This window comes from Aulonocara sp. 'chitande type north' Nkhata Bay, linkage group LG6, assembly GCF_057382095.1.
Source record: "Aulonocara sp. 'chitande type north' Nkhata Bay isolate Kocher_YH1m ecotype deep benthic linkage group LG6, A_spYH_male_GT1.1, whole genome shotgun sequence".
Classification (NCBI taxonomy): Eukaryota; Metazoa; Chordata; class Actinopteri; order Cichliformes; family Cichlidae; genus Aulonocara; species Aulonocara sp. 'chitande type north' Nkhata Bay.
In genome coordinates this window covers 36691753-36712182 of record NC_141349.1, presented here as the reverse complement: position 1 = coordinate 36712182, position 20430 = coordinate 36691753, and the positions used below count along the sequence as shown (strand labels likewise).

Here is a 20430-nt window from a genome sequence, read left to right as displayed (position 1 = left end):
AGATTACACGAAGACCATGTAAGGCTAAACTGTAACTGTATACTTCAGTACAAACCACCCCTGGGGGAGTATGGTGCACGTTGCTGAAAGAGAGATAACTTTTCTGGGCATTTGTGATCAGAACAGAACAAATGGCATACTAGGCAGCCTCATAAACCTCTATGCAACTGTGCAACAAAAATGACCCAGGGTAGGGTGAATGACGGGAGACAATTCCTCATTCTGACACTGAAGAGTGTCATTTTCATTTTGATTATCATCCACATGTCCAGGACACAAATCTAATGACATGTCTAACTTTGTGAGGTTATTTACTGACACTTCACTCCATCTCTGTGGTGTCAAACGTCTCCCAAAGAGTTCCATAGACTATATAAAACATGGACATAGCGACCATGATGTCACCCACTGATTTGTGAAATTTCATCTCTGAAACTTTGAGCCACACAATTTCCAATTTCTTTTAAACCAGACATGAGGGCCTGTGAACATTTATATGGTCCCCCCTAAACATACCCTGCTTTAATGTCCTTCCTGATACTGCTGTATTCCATAAGACTTGAACTGAGTTCATGCACTCATCAGTACAGTCTTTACTGAGGTCAGAGTGTAAGTAGTTTTCTTATACTGGACATCATCTTTTTTCAACTAGAGGAGTCACTACCTTTCTACCTTTTAGAAAGAAATGTTTAAGGCACTTCCTCTCTTTTATATCTATTGTCCAATCTGACCCACTGCATAGAAAATTAAAATTGCAAGAGAGGAGGGCATCATTTTTGGAAATTTTTCCCCATTTATTGCACCAGGAAACATTGCACTGACAGAATGGATAACGTCACAAACCAAAGCACTAATTGTTTTCAATTTTATAGCCCCCATAGCCTGTAGCCTGAAGTAAGATAGCTAGCCTTGGAGACGTATCCAAAACATTTCTTTTTAGTGACAGTAGACTAACTGAAGGTGGAAAAGCTGTCTCACACGATATGATGATGTTTACTGTCTATTGATTTTAACAGATACTCTATATTTAATTGTCTAATGTTTAATGAACTTCTTTCTACTAAAGGAAGGAAAAATGTTGGTGGTACTACAACAACTTAACTTGTCTGGCACTTGAGATTAAACTGGGCTTAATGTGATCTTGTTCAACAGAAATTAGTCTAACCGCTCCTCTCTAACCCTGTTGCATCATTACATCAACCTTAGTCTCAACAAAACTCTTTGAAGGTGTTTCATAAATTGAGTTTTCACTTTGCCAAACTGTCCTCTCTTTAGAGGTGGAAAATTTAAAGCGGTCCCCAAGACACACACATACAAGTACACACACACACACGCACACACAAGATAAACCAGCAGCACACTCCTGCACAATTAGGGTGGAGCACTCATAATTTCGTCGAACAAGTACAGTGACAATAAAGGGCTATTCTATTCTATTCTGCACACACAGATACAGTGTCCAGCCTCCATTGAACTGTAAACTGGGGTGGATGCCTTTTCTCCATGTGAACTCCAGTTTGGCTGCTGTTCCACTGGATTCATTCCTTACATACAAACGAAATGTACCCTGTTCCCTCTCTGCACTTCCTAATTAAGGCAGAGTGCAAGACAGCAACACACATAGAGAGAGAGAGAGAGTAAGGTGGCCAGATTTGTGAATTCTTGTAACAAATCCAAAAACAACATGCACTCACATTAGTGAATGAGACTTAAAAAATCTGTGAACCTAATTAAGTCACGAGAATTAAATCTGATTATATGAGTCTCTGCACCAGTAAATATACTGTGAGCACGGAAGGACAGCATGTCAATCATCTGCTGCTGGGGACAGAAAACTCCCCACGGGAATTTACATTTTTATCTCCCGGACATCAAAAACCAAAGTACAATTTTGGAGGAATGGGATCTTGGCCAAGACTGAAGAAGGAATGTTTCAGAGCTTAGGAGACTTATCTGGATTTGCTTCAGTTATGCACCACTTCCAGTTTACATGTGAATTGTTCATACTACAGCACTCAGTGTAGAACATCCTGCTTCATTAGTCACAACTTCATGGGAAATCCTACCAAAGCATCAACAATAACAACTCCCTGGCAGTCATAGTTTTTCTTATATTGTTTTGGTGTATAGAGAACCCTTGAGACATTGATATTGTAAAGGTTTAAATTATGAAAAAGACTACGCTTCAAGCAATCAGACCCTATGAATCAAAAGGAGACTTTAATGTAAATGGCCTGCATTTGTATAGCACTTTACTCAGTTCCTGCTTTACACTTTATTCAGTCATTCACCCATTCACACACAGGCAATGGCAAGCTACATTGTAGCCACAGCTGCCCTGGGGCACACTGACAAAGGCAAGGCTGCCGGACACTGGCGCCACCGGACTCTCTGACCACCACCAGCAGGCAAACAAGGATATTTGGCATGCAGCCAGGAGGCAGCCTGGGATCAAACCAGCGACCTTCTGATTAGTGGCTAACCTGCTCTGCCACCTGAGCTACAGCTATGCTCGTTTCCAGTTCCTTTTTTATTCCACTACAGTAGCTTTACATTACAGCTCAAAATCACTCTTATTTATCTAAACCATGACCCTCATTAAAGTTGCCTTTAAGACAACCTTCCTCTGACTCGCTGCCCCTCTCAAACTGATACTTTTCCCCCAGCTTTAAAAATTAAACAGGACCTATCATACTGATTTCACACTCCATGAGCTATTCTTATTCCTGAACCACATGATTCACATTTCAAAATAACACTGGATCTTGTTGTCTCAAATCAAGCTGTTTAGCTGCCATCCCTTCCATTTAAACCAACTGTCCTCTGACTGCCCCTGCCTTATAAACAGAAAGTTTAAACATCAGGTAGGTGGGACTTTATGTGGTAACAGCCTGTGTGTCTTAGATCATCATATTAAAGATATCCAGTCTCGCTGACATCATGCAGGTCTAAGAGCAGGACAAACGGCCTGAGAATAGTTCGAAGCCTGAACTTTGGGCTCACATGGATTACTTGAAATTTCATTTAACATAATCATCACCATTGTAACAGTAACAGTGATAGAAAATAAGCACGAGGAAAACGTATCATGAGTTCACTTAAACCCATATGAGACAGTCTCTTTCACCTTTGCACGAGACTTGAGACATTTTGTTATTTTTAAAGAATGAATATATTTTTGATTAATTGTTTCTTGTCTTTTCTATGCTTTTCTTTATATTTCTCTTTGTGGGTTTTTTTGTTCTTATTTTTCGCTGCCGACTTATCTTGATTTCTTTACTCAAGCACTTTAAGTCCCAGTTGTTAAAACGTGACAGCTAAATGGGTGGTCCAAGCTTAAATATCTACTGTCACATATATGATAAGTCCGAAAAAAATGTTTAGTCTGAAATAAATGCAGCAAATCAAAACACATTTTTTTCTTCTGCACATACAGACACAGACTGAACAGCATCTGCTATGTTCCAGCGTTCGTTCTCAGAGATGAACAGAAGATGTATAATCCAAACGCCACATAAACACCAATCCTCCCTTCTTCTTGTTTACTCTTGATGCTGTGTTTACAAACTATAGCTTATGAGGTATTTTCCTGTATCCTGGTTTGTTGTAACGTTAAATCACTCAGTGCGTACACCTTATTAGTAACAGAAAAGCATTAGAAAGCATTAAGTTGCTTTATCAAAGACCAATTAAGTTATTTATATTGTCATTGCCAAACAAATTTAGCAAATTGAAGACAAACTGGTGTTTCAGTATATCTATTTCCAAATTTGTTCTACATATCGGCGCGGTCACATTTGATAGGCTTCTTTATTTTCTTTGATCAGTCATCGTTGATCGTAATGCGTAATGCGATATATACGTGGACTTGCAACTCCCTGTTTTGTGGACTTGCATTTTGAACTTCCACTATGGTTTATAGCTGTCTGTTAGTTTTTTTAAAGCCTGATGTGACTATATCTGGTAGAGCCAGCAAACTGGATGCACAAGGTTCATCCATAAACTACATAAGTGCATCACACAGACACAAATACAGACAGCTCCTGGCTACACTCAGCTTTGACCCCAGTGATGCAAACTTATCTCGATATGTTTGCATCAGTCTTGATATAACTGGGGAGATATTTAAAAAGTCTTCCTCCACAAATCCTTCGCAGGTCGCATTTGAAGGCCAAGTCGGTGTATCCTTCGTGGCCCAACCTATCCCAGAATTCATAGCGCGGTCTAGCCAATTTCAGTATCCAACAATGGAGGCAGCTACTTAGTTTTAATATTAGTCTTTATGGGTCACAAAATGTAGCTGTGTAAACTTCAAATATCTGCTTGGTTTATCAAGACATCACATATTTGCAAAAGTGCTCCGACGTTTTTGGAGACGTCTGTTACCCACCAGCTCAAAGCTGACCGGGAGGTCGAGGCCCACTAGAGCCGGGGGGAACACCGCACTCCTGGCACATAGTGCCTCGACCTCCTGGTCAGCTTCGAGCTGGTGGCCTCTGAAGGATGCGGCCTACTTTGTGAGATCTCGCAAAACGTTTGCAAGATCTTGCAAAAGTTCATCTTAATTTTTTTTTCTCCAATATCCCTTGCAGGGCTCCGTACTCATGCATGGGCTGTCCATACATTTCATGCAGCATTGTCAACACAAATAGATTAAGTGATGAATGTAGGAACCTAAAGCTGCCGGGGACAGTCTGAGAGGGTGTCAGAGGTTGGTGGTCTCGATGCTACTGACATTTTCTCAAACAAAAGTACCCCGGGTAAAGAAATATAGTTTCAAGTTGTTGGCTTACATCCTAGAACAATTATTTTGCTTTGTATATCACAGTGTGAATCACATACTCTCTAAAGGAATTATAATGACAACAAAATACAGAGCTTTAGAGTACCTGATTACTTGTTTGGATCTCTTCAAGCTTTTTAGCATTGAAATTCAAAGTTCATTCAGGTGTGTACTTCAATACTGTAATAATGACCCTATCAGAATTGACAGCTGTGCATGTATGTGTGAGGCCTGTACAGTAGTGGAAGAAATTATAACACAACTTTCTTCGATGGTTTCCAAACAATAACTCTCTAAATTACAGTAACTCCTGTCCAAACATCCTGTTTAGGAAGGAAACTCCTCAAACCAAAGGACAAAAGTCTCAGGCTCATTTAATAGGACCAATAAACTTGTTAAATCTTTGGCATTTACACTCCCTAAGAATTTTTTTTAAATAAGCAAGAGGGTTTTCTGAAACAGGAAATGTTTTATTGCCCTCCACCCATCTCTCAACCATCTCACAATCCAGATGTCAAGTCCTCTGAGAGAACACATCGTCATATCAACATAAAATCCAGTGGGCAAGACCCCCTGGAAACACAGACTCTGATTCTATGGGAAACCAGCCACTCTGAATCACTGCAGGGACATTTACTGTAAGCATGACCAAGACTGCTACCATCACCTCTATGAGACCAAAATACTATTTTGGAGTTGTTTTTCATACCATTTTACATTTTAATGAGTGTATTTTTTGTTCTCACTACATTATAAACATGGCTCTGCATTTTAAGCCATCAGTTTCATGGATTAATTTGCAGTTTTGTCAACCACTTTGTCAACATGACAGTGTGATAAGCCTGTCGTCACCAAGAGCCACCACAACTCACCCACAACAAGCTCTTAAAGCTGCCAACAAACAGCTCAATTTGACACAGCTTACTTAAGAGCTTCAGCAGCTAACGCCTGCAGATTTTATTCAGTTATGTGTGAGGCCTGCTGAAGATATACTTACGTTTGTTGCTTTCTTGTCTCAGTTTGTTATTATTTATCATTTTGATCTGATCATTTTAGTTTATAAATGTTGTAGCCCATCTCAGCATGTGCTGTGCAAAAGTCAAAAGTTCCTAGTAAAATAGCTACAGCAATTTATTGAAACAATTCTGAATTTATTCATTTATATTCAGTATATAAAGCAAAAACCGAGTTTGCATATATTTGGTATGACCTCCTTCATCATTCAACAAAGCCTGAGCTACCAGGGTCAGGCTGTTCTTGTAATGTCTTTAATTAAGCTTCAAGAATAGTTCTCCAGGTTTCTTGAAGGACATTCAAAGCTCTTCTTTGGGTGTTGCCTGACTTTTGTTCTGTTGTTTTCCAAGATTATCCCACACTGCTTTAAAAATGTTGAAGTTTGGGCCCTGGGGAGGCCAGTCAGTGACTGATTACATTCAATTGTGTGTCTTTCTATTCAGTTATGCTTTTATACTGGATGCCAGGGAACCAATACTAGGCTTAATAAACAAAACAACAACAACAAAAGGTAGCCAATGTCCAGAGAAAAACTATAAAAGATCTTTAGAAAACCTGGAAGCTTCAGGAAGGTGAACGCACGCAAAGCTACTGGTCCGGACGGGATTCCCGGCCGCGTCCTCAAGTCATGCGCGGCTCAGCTGGCTGGAGTGTTCACGCACATCTTCAACCTTTCCCTCTCTCTGTCTGTAGTCCCAGCCTGCTTCAAAATGGCCACCATCGTCCCTGTACCCAAATCCTCCACCATCTCCTCATTGAACGACTGGCGACCTGTAGCCCTGACCCCCATCGTAAGCAAATGCTTCGAGAAGCTGGTCAGGGACTTCATCTGCTCTGCACTACCCGACTCACTGGACCCTCTACAGTTCGCATACCGCCACAACAGGTCCACTGATGATGCCATAGCCCTGACACTACACACTGCCCTGTCACACCTGGAGAAGAGAGACACGTATGTGAGAATGCTGTTTGTAGATTACAGCTCAGCATTCAATACCATCGTTCCCTCGAAGCTGGACAGGAAACTGCAGGATCTAGGACTGAGCAGCTCCCTCTGCAGCTGGATCCTTAGCTTCCTGTCTGACAGACGCCAAGTGGTCAGACTGGGCAGCATCACCTCATCCCCCGTCACACTGAACACTGGTGCTCCACAGGGGTGTGTACTGAGCCCTCTCCTGTACTCACTCTACACCTACGACTGCACGGCCACTAACAACTCCAACATCATTGTGAAGTTTGCGGACGACACTACAGTGGTGGGTCTTATCACCAACGGTGATGAGACAGCTTACAGGGAGGAGGTCAGCGCCCTGACCCACTGGTGTCAAGACAACCATCTCACCCTCAACGTCGCAAAGACAAAGGAGTTGATAGTGGACTTCCGGAGGTGCAGAGAAGTACACACCCCCATCACCATCAACGGCGCTGCTGTGGAGAGAGTGAGCAGCTTCCGGTTCCTTGGTGTACATCTGGCTGAGGATCTTACGTGGTCAGTACACACAAACAAAACAGTGAAGAAGGCGCAGCAGCGCCTCTTCTTTCTCAGGAGACTGAAAAGATTCGGCATGAGCCCCCGCATCCTCAGGACCTTCTATCACTGTGCCATTGAGAGCATCCTCACTGGATGCATCACCACCTGGTATGGCAACAGCACCGCCTACAACTGCAAAGCTCTCCAGCGAGTAGTGCGGTGCTCTGAACGGATAATTGGAGGTGAGCTTCCCTCCCTCCAAGACATCTACAGGAAGCGGTGCCTGAGGAAAGCGGGGAGGATCATCAAGGACTCCAGTCACCCCAGCCATAAACTGTTCAGACTACTTCCATCAGGAAGGAGGTTCTGCAGCATCCGGTCCCGTACCAGCAGACTGAGAGACAGCTTTTTCCATCAGGCCATCAGACTGCTGAACACTTCATAGACACCTCAGCTTCACTACTGGAACTTTAACATTATGCACTCCATACTGTACAGTAACGCCACTGTTTTGCACATGTCTCACTCTGTATATTTTATTTTATATATTTTATTTATTGTTTACTCTATTTAATTTGTAAAATATGTGTACACACACACACACACACACACGTAGAAAAATATTTAGTATACACATCCAGAAATGCATATACTATTATATATTGTACATATATTTATTAGTTTCAGATGTAGCCATTCTTGTATTTTGCTTGTTTACATTATTGTATTTTGCACAACTCTGTTGCTTGTGAAGCTCGCACACAAGAATTTCACTCACATGTGCTGTACCAATGTACCTGCACATGTGATGTGACAATAAAAGTGATTTGATTTGATTTGATTTGGAGAACCACTTTTAAAAATACTAGAGTCTGGCTCCTTGGAAGCAAAACATAAAGAAAGGGTTGCCTAAGACTCTTTTTCTATTGTATACTTTGGATAGATAACATAAAAAAGCCCCATTACAGAGCTAACATGGGTAGGAACATGTCTTTGCAGTATGAAAGCATCTACATCACAAGAGGAGTTTTGTAGTAAGCATCTTACCTTGCATCATGTTTCTATAGGCGTTGTCAGAGATGGAATAGATATGAGGGGGTAGTTCATGTCGTTTCTTTCCTTTGTACATTTCAATGATCTTCTCTGAGTAGATGGGCAGCATTTTGTAAGGATTCACCACCACGCAGAACAGGCCAGAGTATGTCTGAGAGCAGAGAATGCAAGAAAGGTGAGACAAGGACAACTTGCACAGTTTGCATGCTTGTTTCTGCCAGAGAACGAGACAGTAGTAGTAGTAGTAGTAGTAAAAAGTACAATAATCTGAGGAAATTCATAGTTTGTCATCATTTTTCTAGTACTTTATTTAGGGTCAGAGTTTGTACATCCCAATCCAAATAACAAAGGGATAACAAAGTCAACAAGTTGCCATAAGAATAAGGCATAAACTATTTTGTGAGCATGCGCTTGTTTTTAGTAAATACTTACATAAATGAGCCCAGAGAAGTACCTCTCGCGAAGATTGTGCAACACAGAGGCCTCATTTAGACAGGTGAGCTCGGCCATGTCCTCCACCTTGCTGAACTTGGGAGGGTTCATCTTCTGGATGTCATCTTTATTGACTGTTATCTTCTTGGCATTATCAGCCAGCTCCACCAGCACCTCGTCGCCATGCTCCTCCTTTATACTAGCTGCCTCAAAGCCATGCTTTTCTGATGGAACCCATACCAACTTCTTGGCTGCCCAGTCAGCCTGAGCCATCGGGCTGTTGAGGAAGTCTTTGTCAACAAAGAGGAACTTCTCATCCTCGGTAGGGGCCTTCGTGGACATCTTGGCTTAAGGTGAAGGGCCAGCTGTCGATGACAAAAAATTAACTGAATGTTAGAAAAGAGGGAGCAGTAAATAAAACAAAGATGGATGACAGAAAGAATGCAAGTAAGGGAGAAAAGAGGCAACGGAAAGTCAGTAGCAGCAGTCAGTAAGAGACAATAATCACTTGCAGGTACTGGAAGTACCTGATTGGGCCTATAGATAGCAAAACCCTGTGTCAAGTAATGAGTAAGTCCTAGTGGGAGTCATGCTATAAATTTGCCTCCTTGCTTGTGGTCGTAACCCAAAGAGTTAATATGCTTCATCTATCGGGGAGTTCCAGAGTGCAGCCATTCTCACAGACCTCCACCCCCCTCTCGACCCTGCACTCTCTCCCTGTCTCTCTCACACACCACAAGGGAAGAGCTCAAACAATTCCCCTCCCTACTGTAGATCCAATGACTGAGGCTGGGAAATTGATTTTAATTAACTCAACAGCTCTATCTCAAATAACTCTAAACCATTAATACTTGCTGGCATTTACTTATACTCAGTCAAGTCAGTGCTTAATTGTCAACATCCATTTTTTCCGGTCTTTCACTCTGCATCTCTCTCTCTCTCCTGCTCTCTCTTACTCTCTCTCTGTCTCCTGCTTGAGGCTTCAGTCTCGTGCTGTGATGACCATATATGGACCCCTTCTCTGGAGCAGGGCTCTTTTCTGCAGACCTAAACAGCAAGGCAAGTGAACTCCCAAACAAAGCCCATATAGGGAATAGTATGTCTCTTGCCGGCCTTGTCGTTTACTCCAAAATGATAACAGTAAGGCAGAGAGCCTGAGGGGGGCCCGGAGCTTTAACAATCGTGCTTCACACGGGGCCATAGTAGCATTCATTTTTAAATGCACTGGTTAAATCATGAACAAGTGCCTGGGACTCAGTCATGTCTGAAAAGGAGCATTCCCGAGCTTATGTGAAATGCTAACAGAAATATGTAGAGTAAATGTACATGCACTTAATTCTTTTCAAGTGTTATTAAAAAAACGGAACCCATTAGATCTAATTTAGGGACTGTTACATAACTATAAAACCATAATGTGATGGATAAAATGAAACAAGTTTGCAAGTTTTTAAGTGGAAAAAATGTTTTACTTTCTAACCTAAGATAGCTTATATATGAAATCCTGGTCTTAGACAAACTAAGTCACAAACTATAAAATATACTGTAAAAGTATTAGCTTGAAGCAGAAGCAAACACTGTCTATATGTCAGTGGATGAAAGCAGTAAGTCAAGCACACGTCTGAGAAAACAAGGAAGGAACCCTCTGATGATCTGGTGATTTTCTGCAGATAAATGTAAACAAACTTTTCCTGACACTCCCCGTATACTTAAGTGTGTGCAGCCAATCAAGTTGCTCCTCCTCACTCTCTTTAACCTTTCTCACCAACTTGAGTTAATGCTTAATAGTTGTGGAGTCCACTCTCACTTTCTGTGGTGTTGATACAGTTTGGTGCTCAGTAAGTGTATCTTGAAGACAGAACAGGGTTCAGAGGGAAAAGTCTCACAGTCACGACGATGGTTTGTCATCTCTGGCATCTTTATTCGCCATGAGACTAAACTACACATAATCCAGTATTATTGATCTGTCATAACTTTAACCACTAAATATAATATTAAACTCTCTCCTGTGTAATCATCAAACCAAATCAGTATTGTCTCGGTTCTAGTTTGTCAAAAATATCACACCAAGGCTAAAAATAAAACTTGTGATGAGACCAATAAACTGGATCATTATTCCAGAGTCTCTATCAAAAATAATAAACAAGTGGAAATATCACTCAGGAGACTAAGTGACCTTTCTATTTGTGGCTGACCGAGTGGCTGACAGTTTTACAACTTTTCTCTCTTCTTCCTGTTATCCTTTTATCAATAAACTCAGATGCATCAGGTTTTCCAGGCCTTTGCTCAATGTTTGCTATTAAAACATGAAAATAGTTTAATTGAATTTATTAAAATATACACTTGACTTGTTCCAGGAAGTGTTTCCTCTTATTTTCTGACCAGGAATATCCCAGTGCTTGCCAAACTGTTCCTTTAACTGTTCATCCAGAAACCTGTGATGCTGTGGCAAAATTAATCTGTTTAAAGCTGCATCCAAGTTTTACATATATATAATTGAGTTGAAATACTCAGTTATTAGACTGTCCATTAGCTTGTGTGGTTATGACAGTGAAAGCCCTTGAAATAAAACAGAAGGGAGACTACGTCTGCATGCCAAATATCCTTGGGCAGGATACTAGCCCCAAGTTGCTATGAATGTGTGTTAATGTTAGACAGAAAGCACTTAATCATAGAAAAAAGGCTTGTATGAATTTGTGAATGAGGCATGTATAAAGCGCTTTGAGTGCCTCAGGAGAGCAGATGAGTGTTATATAAAAATCAGTCCATCACTCCTCCAAACCAATCATGACAAGATTAGTTAGCTGTATGTGAAAATTGTCACGAGTCTGTGCTATCTGCATCTTCAGGGAAAACATACTGGATATACATGCAGCCCAATACAACCATATTTGGAAAACAGGAAACTCAGTGGTCAGTGGGATGTGGTTCTTAGATAGACAGACCTTTCCCCTTTTCCTTATGATCGCGAATACTTTTTACAGTTTTTTTTAATATATGTATTTTTTTTTACAGTATTAACTGTAGTTGATTAACTTAACAATAATACTACGTCGTCTGTTGCACTTTATCTAATGCACAAATAAGTGTTTGCATACAGGAGATGTATAATTACATAATGAGCTGACGCCCAGATACGTAAACTATGTCATTGCTTTTAACTGTCAGAAGAAGTTATGAATAAAACTCATATGCTAGGCTACCATAAAACATTAATTAAAGCATATTTTTAAAATAATTTTTCATAGTAGCTACAAAGTTCACAATAAAGCTCTGCAACCGCCATTATCTACAGGAAAACACGCAGACTCCCTCTTCCTTAAACGCATTTAAAGTTATGAGGGGATGCCGATTGACAGGTGCACTTCATGACCGCCGCTGCACGCTTCCACTAAAGGATATACTTACATAATGTGAAGAAACGGGTGTTCAGGGGAGCTTTGGCTTTGGAAAGTTGGAGTTTGGAGAAGCCGGCGTTGACGAGGTACTCCAAAAGCGAACAGTCCAAATGACCCTCGTCAATTTCAAAGCCTTACTATTTAAACTGCGGACTGTTGCGCGAAGGTGGAGCTGTACGAGGGGACCCTCCTCCTCCAGCTGCAGCATCGTCCAGTTGCAGTCTACATCTGTCAGCGGGGCTGCGGAGGCAACGGACATGCGCACTGCGGACACCAGCAGGTTCGAGGAGTCACAGGGATGTAAGATGAATGAAAAGGCGCTGAATGGAGTGGAGGGTGCTGCTGACAGAGAAGCAGAGGATTAAAAGGTCATATATAACAGTCAACAGTAAAATGGAAAACACCATAACTCCCTAATCTCCATGCTTACTGTTCCAGCACAAAGACATCATGTTTGTGTGTAAGACTAGCGCACACACGGGCTGTGAGGTCAGGTTATGGCTGTAAAATAAATTGGCGTGTAATACAGTTTCATCAGTTTTTTTTTAATATCTTGAAATTTACTGCAGCTAACAAATCCAGTACATCTAAATCCACAACATTTATGTTACAAGACCTTTTTTTTTAGATTTTAATGTGCAACACGTTTATACATGTGACATATTTTATAAATAAAATGATCCAAATTGATATAGAACTTCTCGTTAAAATTAACTACATCATGAGCCAAACTACATTAAAATACCCCGAAAAATAATCAAGCCTATGTAACACAGCAAGGTTCATTCTACGTCTTGGTTATGAGTCTACCATAAGCACATTATTCAGATTAATAGACCGATTAACTCAAATTCTCACACACTAGATATTTTAGTGTCAGTGATACTGTGTTAAATTAAATAATAACTTGTTTTTTATTAATTAAAATGAGATCATTTGTATAAAACTAGATAACTAAACCTTGATATTTTAAAAGTAACTGCAGTTTATATTAAAAAATATAAAAGAAAACGTGTAATAGTATAACCTTACCAAAGGGAACATCCTCTCCTCTCCCTCCTGTCCAAAGAATTAGTTCAATTACTTTACATTCTTGTAGATGGACAAGCCAAATGTGTGTTTGTAGGTAAACAGCATGGCTCAACTTGAATTTATGTGTTTATTCTTTATGCATCATGACAGATTTTAGGAACATTTCATGACTTGATTTGTTGTTTCCATTAATTGAATCATAAAAGCTGGACCCACAATAAACACAGAAGCCGAATAATTGGTTCAATTTGAGTCTAATCTTAAAAACATGCTATCACTTGCTGTCTTAACTAATTTCTTTGGAAAGAGTTGGTTCAAAAATATTTAGTAATTCAGCACTAATCAAGCCAAGCGTTTATTGGGCGCCTTGAATCATAATTAACTGTTGTTATCAATTTGTATGTTCTCTCAATGTCTGTGTTTCTTCCAGGTGTTCCAGTTTCTACTGTTTAAAGACATGCATGTTAGGTGATGTATGTGTTATTCTACAATGGCTGTAGGAGTGGATGTGTGGGATGGAGTTGTCTTCTGTCTGTGGCAGTACATTTTCAATATAATAAAAATGTATTTCTATGTACTTTCCCTGTAGAAAAACCTTTTTAACATAATTTACAGGTGTCATGTTTCAAAGAATTTATTCAAAGGCAATCAAGAAAGTCTTTACAATTTAGACAATTTAACTGCAGTCTAATAAAATATTATTTCAAATTGCAATCTGGGCTTTTACCTCCTTATTTTGTATCATTTATTTCCACACACCTCTGAGTTGAATCTAATAAGGCTAAACAGTGGGAAAAAATGAACAGGAATCATAATTATAAAACTGTGTGCGTCACTCCTACACGTTCTAGGGTTTAAAGATTATGCAATGCGTTCCCACTCCTCATAAGGAAAACCAGCTGTCCCCTGCATAGGAATCCCCTTTTACTGTAACCTCCCTGGAGAGTTTCCCACCAGTACATAACTCATAATTCGCATAATGAATGTGAGTTTCTTTGTGTGTGTGTGTGTGTGTGTGTGTGTGCACATCCCATCTTTCTGTTGCTACACACACAGCAAACAGCTCCTCCCCTGTCCTGCTGCATCCCTCCTGTGTGCAGCTTCTTTCCAATGGAACTTCCTTTATAAGGACACTTTTCTGTTTGTCCCGGTAAATCAAACTGCTGGTTGATAACTGCGCCAGAGACATAGCATTGTGTTCGTGTGTGTCTGTTTGTGTAAAAACTGATGACAGACCTAAGACCAACATTAAGGGCCTTCAGGTTCCCTCTGGCCAACATCAAGGAGATGGGGTGGCATTCGTGGAAAAGGACCATGGGTTGAAAAAATCAGCACAGACAGGCAGTGGGAGGGATGAAGAGTGAAGAGGAGGGAAAGAGGAACAGATACACTGAACAGAGAAGTTGCAGTGTGTGCCATATAAGGAGAATGGCGTCTGTATGGAATCTCTGCAGCTTTCTGTGTTACTTTCAAAGTCTAGCACAGGCAACCACCCCAAGCTCCAGTGACTAAATATGGTTCAATAGCAACAGGGTTGTTCAAACAAAGTTACTCCTATGGCTCCAAACTCTAACTCTATTTACCTGCAGTTAGCTGTGACAGACAACTGGTTTATAGCTTCTGTTTAGTGCACACAAGAGAAAGACTTGTTATTTTCTTGTTATTTTTAGTGAGATAAAATATGAAATTAACAATTTGCAGCTTGAGGCTAATGCCTTTGAAATAAGTACACAGAGACTTGGGATTCCCTCTGAACTAAACAGTGTATAACAGGATCATTTTCCAGAATAAGAGCCATAATAATGGATGAAGGTAGAAGGAAGGATTATTATTTATTTGTATTGAAAGTTAATCTGTTCTAAACTTTGTCCTGACACACCTTTAAGGAGGAGACAGCGGGAGTGAACATGGATTTAAACCTCTGAGTGAATGATGGCAAAATCCCACTCCAAATGAAATAAACCTAAGCAGGATTTTCACTTAGAAATCAAATGTTAATCATCTGTATTTTATTTACACACAGCAAATGAATTAACACGCAGCAAGTGAATTCAAACAGGTCACTGTTTATAGTAAACCAGCCAGAATGGCTAAAGCAATTGAGCACGTACATGTGGAGGATTCCCTCGAAGCAATAAAAACAAAACGAGGTGTCATATTAAGATCTCGTACATACAGCATGTTTCATGTGTATTTTTTCTTCATCCTCATGTCCATAGATGGTCATCTATTGGAGAGAAAACATGTTTATGGATATGTTTGACCCCCAAGGAATGCAATTGCATTCTAATTTAAGCACAGAGGCAAACGTCAGTTCAGTCTGCAGCAGTCAAAGGATCACTGCATTTAACACTATTTATACAGCTGCCTGTTTTGCATACAACTAATTTATACAGTGGAGAAGAAATGCTACCAATTATGGGGCAAGCTGCCAATTGAACAATCATGTCATTGTTCAACTTCAGGAGCTTGTAAAGCCATTTTAAAGAGAATGGATATATCAGATGTCAGTGAAGTAGGTATTTGAGTACCTCAGCTTTAAGGAAAAATCAGGTTTGTTTTTGTAAAACCATGTAAATTCAGACATTTTCAGACGAACAAAGACATAGCGCTATTTTCATTTGATACTAGGAAACAATAAATTAGGACACCGTAGACAGTTAAGCTCTTCAACAAGCTGCACTAAAGGTACATCAATCATTTTGTGGCCAAATTCAAGATAATACACCATGTGCTCAGTATTATCACTTCACTGTTTCAGTGGATGAATCTGAGACCTATGATGAGCAGAAACAAATGTGTATAACCTAAAAATAACTTAGACGTAGAGCAGGTTACAAATGGTTTAAACAGTGCAACTAAGTGCCCAACATCAGTAATCAGGATAAGAAATAAAAGGCTGCCTCAGTAGATAATCACTTCCAGAAACTTAGGGCTTTAAGTTTGAGATAAAAATGTCAAGTTCCTTAAAACGGTGAGAAACTATGTGAAAAGCTCGACGCAGTGCATAATTAGCGTGGGATCTGGGCTACACACAGTATACACATAGATATAATTAAGTTTTGTTGATTTACTGTTGTTGTTTTGTGGTCTTTGGGGTCAGATAAAATAAAATTATCAAGGTAAGAAGGACCTCATTGCCTTTTCTCTTAAGCTGCAGCAAGCAAATGAGAAAAAGAAGTAAACATGAAAGAGAGAAGCTACAGAATAAAGTCTGGAAGATGCATTATACCTTAGTTTAGGTTCATTTATATAAGCAACTGAAGGGCACAGCTTTGGATCATGGGTGGGTTTAGTTTCACACAATACAATGACCACTAAAACAATCACAGGAAAGTGTTATTTTGGTCAACGTTGAGGAGCAGCTACTTTAATCACCCTATGATGAAAACTGTAAAAGAGAAAGTGCTTGCATTCACAATGAATAAGTCTTGTAAATTTGGAAAAGCCTGCAACATTTCATATCAATGTACAAGCTGTATGATCGCCTCAGAGGCCTGTTTAATGCATGCAGCTTAATTAAAGTGCACTTGCTGTGGTCTCTGCTATATTTGCAACTTTTATGCTCAAGGTCCTGCTCTCAATATCTTCAATGTTGTAAGGTCTTTTAGGACCTGTTACAGTGTAACATGTCCATCCATTCATCTCCTTAGCTGTTTATCTAATTCGGGGATGCAGTGAGGCCGGATTCTATCGTAGCTATCAGAGTGTGAGATGTGGTGTGTATGCTGGGTAGGACACATGCGAGCACAGGGAGGCCCCAGTGAACCAGACCAACCAACAAGTCAAACCCAGTACTGTTGGTCTGCATGTTAGAAATGATTGGCTGCATAAGACTGAAAAAATAGGAAAGTTGTTTAATCCTATGAAAAAAGCAGACTTCAGTTTTGTCTGTGGTGACACTGCCACCATATGGTGGAGAATGAGATCAGCAATTGCAGTTGGTGAATAAAAATAAAGATTTTATTATTTTTACACTGTTAAAAATCAGTCAAAAAATATCACATATTTACAAAATGAAACACCAAATACATCACAAATGTAATCTCAATCCTTTAACTCAACTATGACAAAAACAATTAGGATTATTAATTATTAGGATTACACTGTGACTAATATAAATAAAGTGTTGAAGTCTGATAATAAATTCAAAATGTAAAAAAGGCCACAAAGAACATTTGGCAATTTATAACAAAGACACAAAGATTACTGAGCTAACAAGACCTTACAGACTTTACGCTGTAAAGGCTGAATAACTACAAGGACAGAGGCGAGATACAACATAGTAAGTCACTGCTGTATCATCAAACTTTAGGCATCAGTTCCAGGAGTGTTAATGGCAGCAGCGCCTCGCAGAAACACCTTCCCTCCCTTATTACTGCTGTTCACAAAGTGGGACACTAAGCCATATAGAAGAGGTCTGCAAAATAAAAAAACAAAAGAATTGTAATTAAGTTTTCATTAGAGAAGGAAAATAGGTGACTGATAGTAATTATTTTAAATTGTACGCCTTTCAGTTTTTACTGGCGGTACATGGAGATAAGTGCTAATTTATTTTATTTTTTTTTAAATTAGAATAAATTCCCAAGTCATCAAGCCAGTGCACAACTATGATGAGGATTCATGGGGACACTGTCAAATTGTTACGCCCACTCTGAACATTCCCCAAAGAGTTCAGCTAATTTTTGAACATTATGTTCAGTAGCAGAATGTACTGGTATTTCTTAAATCCTGCTTTCTACACTTACACTGACTTGGAGCTTGGATCCTCAGTGACTTTCAGCTCATTCGCCAGGAACTGTCTGTCCAAAGGAACTTCGGGTTGGCCCGACTCTGAGAAAACAAACAGTGCTAAAAAATATTCACTTTTCTCAACAATAGTTGCTGGTTATGACAGCCACTGTCTTGACCAAGTCTACATAGTTGAGTCCACTGAGTTGCTACCATGTGATTGGCTGATTATACATTTGTGTTGACAAGCAGTTGAATGGTCGTAGGTAATAAATCATAATCATAATAATAGTAGTTACAGTTCTTAAAGTTTGTAAAAAAAATAAAATTAAAAAATGTTGAGCTTGCACTTTTTTGGACCTCACCCACCTGCAGTCAGCACAGACGCTGTGTATCTGTACTTGTTGAACTCCAAGTACTCCCTGATGAGCTCGTTGATGATCAGGTTTTCGTGGGACAGGGGAGGTCGCGGTTCACGCTGGTCATCCAGGGCGCTGAACACCTCCGCCCGGATGCGAGCCTTCAGCTGGCCCAGCACACCGCGAGACTCCAGCGTTTCCCTCAAAGCTAAAATATTCACATTTTTAACACAGCAAAAAAAAAAAAAAAAAAAGGATAATAGATTGGAAAACTAAACAACCCCTATGGGTACAACGAATCTGTTTGGTCAGTAAATTTAGCTAACGAATGAAAGCGGGATGTTTTTGTACGACGTACACCGTACAGAAATTTACCAATTTAACATATTCTTGGTATTTTTAAAGCTATAGACCGCTTCGATAACAACTCATATTCATGTCAATATCTTCACAACACACTCTTTAAATCGTAGTAATTCTCAACCATTAATCTGTTCTTATTTTTATGAAAATGTTTATTACATGTCCTCCCCCTATGCTAACTAGCCTAACTCTGAACTAGCTGGCTAGCAGCTGTTAGCGCTGGCGAGCAGCGAAAATTTCCTGAAAAAATATAGATCGAATAAAGTATATTACGTGTTTAGCTATGCCGAATCGAATTATAGGTGTTAACAATAAAGGCGGCAATGGGTTGATTCATCCTTAAAATATCCCTAAAACCACTGCCATTTAGGTAGCTGACTTATTAAACTTTTGAATGGAGGCTGGTAAGGATGTTTCTGTGTTTTATAGTTTGCCAGTGTTCGTAGCTTTTCGCTAGCTTGTAAAATAACATCTAAAATTATGTGGGTTGATCTGAGATCGTATTAGGATACTAGTTAGGAAACAAAATAATGAATTATGCTAATGGCAGTGAGCTCTTACCGCACTTCAGTTCAGTGATGGTCGCCATCGCAACGAGTGTTCCTATACAACCCACATGAACGTTTCCAAAAATAGCGCCCCAACAGGTGGCGGAAGACAACTCAGGAAGATAACACGAGAAGACTTAAAAAAAATCACAATTTTTATGGAAGACCAGATTATGTACAAGTGTATTTTTACTGTGATTTTTTGGGGGGTTTGAAGGACAACATGGCTGAGCTTTAGAGGTGCATTTGGTTCAGAGTTCTCAAGCACATGGCAATGAAATGATTGACCATATCATAAATATTATTGAAGTGAGCAGAGCATTCAAAAGCATTCGCATGGACAGAGTTTACTTAAAACTAGGAGTAGGCAAGGCACAGTTTACATCAAATGCAATAACCTATGATCATAAATAGTCTGTCAAAGAGAAAGAGTCTGACCACACTTATGTAAAATGCTGAAACATGGTTAGGTTAAGGGATTCTCATACACATCAAAATTCAGATGTTCAGCCTGGTAAATATAAATATTAAAATCAGCCATAAAATAGTTATAAGAGGAATAGAAGAAATAAAATCACAAAAGTGAAACAGAAAACTATTTTGGGTTTAGGAGAGCAATGCAAAAACAGCAAACATCAAGGTTGAGTGGTCCACCGCCCTACCACTTGGAGAACCTTTTTAGCTTTCCTCAGAGCTAAAAAAAATGTATAGTCGAAGGGGCGTTCCTTGGAAAAAACACTCAAATTACCATTTCTGACCACTGTCTATGTTGAGAAGACAACGTTTATGTTACTTGTTGAGATCAAGTCATTTAGAATAAAGCTTTTGTTTGACAGGAACAGAGGGCATTTTGTATTTCCACAAGACTCCAGTGAGTGTACATGTGCAGCAAATGTACTGGTATACCTGACACATTTAGGTAAATACTGTATCTTCTAAATAGAGAAAAGCAGTCCCAGAATGGGTCAAAGATGTGAATGACCCAAGTGAACTAAGATTGCAAATTTTACAGCTGGCCTGTGAATGCTAAGGATCCTACTAAAACGTCTCACAATGTGACCCAATATCGGAATTGGGTTTGATAAAAGTGGACTGCTGACGAACAGTATCATTGGTGCTTGGATCACCTATTACACTACTCTCCTAACTGAAAGTATTTAAAATTTCTGGGAGCTTCTCCAGGACAGCGAGTGTAAAGCAGTGAGACACACACTGGTTCTGTCTGAGGTTTCTTTCTCTTAAAAGAAAG

The 20430-nt window shown here is 39.7% G+C and overlaps 2 protein-coding genes across 4 annotated transcripts in view; both read right to left on the bottom strand.

Moving 5' to 3' along the window:
- myh11a (myosin, heavy chain 11a, smooth muscle) overlaps nucleotides 1-12312 on the bottom strand; it is a 33020-nt gene extending 20708 nt beyond the window's left edge. For all 3 annotated transcript variants that reach the window (XM_086296719.1, XM_086296720.1, XM_086296721.1), the window contains exons 1-3: nucleotides 12159-12312; nucleotides 8754-9118; nucleotides 8316-8472 (exon numbers count right to left, since the gene is read on the bottom strand). In XM_086296719.1, coding sequence (XP_086152845.1) covers nucleotides 8316-8472; nucleotides 8754-9095 — 499 coding nt within the window. In that variant the 5' untranslated portion in view covers nucleotides 9096-9118; nucleotides 12159-12312. The remainder of the gene's footprint in view (nucleotides 1-8315; nucleotides 8473-8753; nucleotides 9119-12158) is intronic.
- A 4841-nt stretch (nucleotides 12313-17153) lies between these two features.
- cep20 (centrosomal protein 20) lies at nucleotides 17154-19332 on the bottom strand. Its single transcript, XM_086297689.1, has 4 exons — nucleotides 19195-19332; nucleotides 18281-18478; nucleotides 17929-18013; nucleotides 17154-17600 (listed from the first exon to the last, which is right to left on the bottom strand). The coding sequence occupies exons 1-4, from the start codon at nucleotides 19220-19222 to the stop codon at nucleotides 17492-17494; spliced, it is 420 nt and encodes a 139-aa protein (XP_086153815.1). The 5' UTR covers nucleotides 19223-19332; the 3' UTR covers nucleotides 17154-17491.
- Nucleotides 19333-20430: the final 1098 nt, after the last annotated feature.